Source organism: Eriocheir sinensis, chromosome 64 (genome assembly GCF_024679095.1).
Source record: "Eriocheir sinensis breed Jianghai 21 chromosome 64, ASM2467909v1, whole genome shotgun sequence".
Lineage (NCBI taxonomy): Eukaryota > Metazoa > Arthropoda > Malacostraca > Decapoda > Varunidae > Eriocheir > Eriocheir sinensis.
In genome coordinates, this window is record NC_066572.1 from 1,181,577 (window position 1) to 1,185,000 (window position 3,424).

The 3,424-nt window shown below is 47.8% G+C and overlaps 1 protein-coding gene across 1 annotated transcript in view; it reads left to right on the forward strand.

Moving 5' to 3' along the window:
* Nucleotides 1-631: 631 nt before the first annotated feature.
* Nucleotides 632-3,424, forward strand: part of LOC126987163 (clustered mitochondria protein homolog) — a 12,024-nt gene continuing 9,231 nt past the window's right edge. Inside the window, exons 1-2 of the mRNA XM_050843940.1 lie at nucleotides 632-798; nucleotides 3,007-3,215. Of these exons, the coding sequence (XP_050699897.1) occupies nucleotides 699-798; nucleotides 3,007-3,215 (309 nt within the window). The 5' untranslated portion in view covers nucleotides 632-698. The remainder of the gene's footprint in view (nucleotides 799-3,006; nucleotides 3,216-3,424) is intronic.

Consider the following 3,424-nt stretch of genomic DNA (forward strand, 5'->3'; position numbering starts at 1 on the left):
CGTTTATTTAACTTATCTAAGCCATTATTTTAGTTTTTAGGTCAACTTAAGGTCAATTTAAGGTAAAAAACGAATACTATGACCTTTGTTTATAAGTAGAAGCCTTAGAACACGTATATTTCAGGTATATTTATTCTCTCTCTCCTTCCCTCTTTCCCGCCCTCCCCTCCCCATATTTGACTTAGCTAGGCCATTATTTATATGTTTTAAGGTCAAGTTAAGGTCAAAAACAAATATTCTGACCTTCATTTATAAGTAAAAGCCTTAAAACATGTATTTATCAGGTCAAATAAGCCGCTCTCTCCCTCTCTCTTTCATTATTTTAGGTTTTTCAGGTCAATTTAAGGTCAAAAACGAATATTCTGACCTTTATTTATAAGTAGAAGCCTTAGAACATGTATTTATCAGGTCAGATAAGCCTCTCTCTCTCTCTCTCTCTCTCTCTCTCTCTCTCTCTCTCTCTCTCTCTCTCTCTCTCTCTCTCTCTCTCTCTCTCTCTCTCATTATTTCAGGTTTTTCAGGTCAAATTAAGGTCAAAAACGAATATTCTGACCTTTATTTATAAGTAGAAGCCTTAGAACATGTATTTATCAAGTCAAATAAACCGCCCTCTCCCTCTCTCTCTCTCTCTCTCTCTCTCTCCCTCCCTGGTCCACGTGAGAGAGAGAGAGAGAGAGCGAGCGAGCCAACAGCAGACGATGGCCCAGGGCTCGGACATAAATAATGGCCCGGGGATGGACCACAAGAAGGAAAAGGCTGCCATGGACCCAAGCAACATGGCCCAGGGTCACAAGAAGGGTGAGTACAGTGCCAGGGGGCCATGAGTGCCTCTATTAGTGCCAAGGGTGCCAGAGCCGGTTACTTGGACGCCGCTGCCATGGCCCAACTCCACCAGGGCCATGGACCACGAGAGGGGAGAAATAGTGGGCCATAGTGCCATTTGAAGGATATTTATGAGTGCCAAGGGCCATGAGTGCCTGTGTTATGTGCCAATGGTGCCAGAACCGGTTACATAGACGCCGTGCCCAGGGCCATGGACCACGAGAGGGCCATGGGGGGAGAAATAGTGGGCCATAGTGCCATTTGAAGGGTTTTTATGAGTGCCAAGGGCCATGAGTGCCTGTGTTAAGTGCCAATGGTGCCATAGCCGGTTACAGACGCCGCACCCATGGCCATATCATACCAGGGCCATGGACCACTTGAGGGCCAAAGGAGGGAAGAATTCGTGGGCCATAGTGCCATTTTTGTGGTTTTCAAGGGTAATTTTGAGTGCCATGTGCCAGGGTAGGCCTACAGAGGTGCCGTGGTGCGGGGAAGCCGGCAAGAGACGCCACAGCCTGGGCCATAGTACACAAGGGCCATGGACCACTGCAGGGCCATAAAAGTTAAGAATTAGTGTTAAAAAGTGACATTTGTGAGAGGTCAAAGGATGTATGACCCTGGGGAGTGTTATATAAGGGTCCGTGGGCTGTGGCCGTGACCTGACCTCTTGACCTCACATTGCCAGAGCCATGGACCACTGCAGGGACATAGAAAATAAGAAATAGTGGTCAACAGTGCCATTTCTGAGAGGTCAAAGCTTGTATGACCCTGGGATGTGTTATATAAGGGTCCGTGGGCCGTGGCTGTGACCTGACCCCTCGACCTGACCTCACAGCCCCCTAGACCACTAACAGACCATGAAACTAAGGAAAATAGGTTTAAAAGGGTCATTTGTAAGAGGTCAAAGCTTGTATGGCCCTGGGAAGTACTGTGTTAGGGTCCGTGGGCCATGGGTGTGACCTGACCATGCTGACCTCACAGTGCCAGGGCCATGGACCACAGGAGGGTCAGAGAAGTTAAGGAATGGTGGTTTGAGGTTATCATGGCCCAGGGAGGTGTTGTGTAAGGGTCTTGGGGCTGTTGCTGGGTGCTGTGTGATTACCTGATTGGCGGACAGCTGTGCTCAGTACCATGGCCACCTGTGAGCCCCTCTGTGTGTGTGTGTGTGTGTGTGTGTGTGTGTGTGTGTGTAGGTGCGTTCATCCCTGTGGTGGTGTTGGAGTGCCAGGGATTGTGTGCCAGACAGTGCTGCCCTGGCCCTCCCTGGCTGGTGCTGGACACTATGCTGATGTCCCTGTGAGTGTGTGTGTGTGTGTGTGTGTGTCATGCTGTTGTGGGCACCTGTTATTCCTATGCCCACAGCAGCATGCCACACTCACAGGTGCGCCATCACAGGCCAGCCCATGCTGAGAGGTCGGCAGGGTCTGGCACCAAACCCACAACCAAGGGTAAAATTTCAGAAGTGCACCCATGAGGTAATTCATTTGTCAAGTCAGGTCATGTTAGTTTAGAGTCAACACTTGCACTGCGCTTTTGGCTGATGTCACTGCCCCAGGACGGCCCAGTGGGTGTACTTCTGAAATTATACAGGAAGGCCCGGTCTCTCTGGCGGACAACATGGGTGGGGCTAAAGGGGGCCTGTATGTGTGTGTGTGTGTGTGTGTGTGTGTGTGTGTGTGTGTTTCTCCGTTAATGTACCTCCAAGCAGGAAATTACTGTTATAGTCTTCCTTTTACGTTCCTTAAATGCTAATTGGTGTATTTTCCTTGCCCCGGAGCCATTACTAGGGAAAATGGGATGGTTATGTTATGCAAGGGAGGAGGAAGGAACAGCCACCATCTTGATTCACCTATTATTTACATCTTATTCAGTCTCCAAGAGGGAAATTAGTGTTGTCATCGCAGCGGCTGGGTGGGAAACAGTCGCTGCTTGATGATTCCGTCCAGCACCGCCTGACAGTGATGGGATGGGAAGGGACGAGACGGGATGGGAAGGGAAGGGATGGGATTGGATGGGAAGGGAAGTGATGGGAAGGAGGGGGAGAAAGAGAGAGAGAGAGAGAAGAAAAAGTAGAAAGACCTATTATTAATACTACTATTACTACTACTACTACTACTGCTACCACTATTATTATTATTATTATTATTATTATTATTATTATTATTATTATTATTATTATTACAGAAGTTTCCGTGAATGGCCTCAACGAAGAACCCGAGAAGGCTGAACATGAAACACAAGAAAAGACAGGAGGAGGAGGAGGAGGAGGAGGAGGAGAAGAGAAGAAGAAGGAAGAGGAGGAGGAGAAGGAGGAGGAGGAGGGCCTAATACAACAAGAATATGGGTTCACTATCAAAATCCGTCCACCTACAGGGGATGCATTTGAGATTCAGGTAGGCCTATGTGTGTGTGTGGGGGTAGGCCTATATGTGTGTGTGTGTGTGTGTGTAGGCCTATGTATGTATGTGTGTTTTCTTTCTAATTATTCTTCTTTCTCATTGTATTGTGTATGTGTAGGCCTATGTGTGTGTGTGTGTGTGTAGGCCTATGTATGTGTGTGTGTGTGTGTTTTCTTTCTCTAATTCTTCTCTCTCTCTCTCTC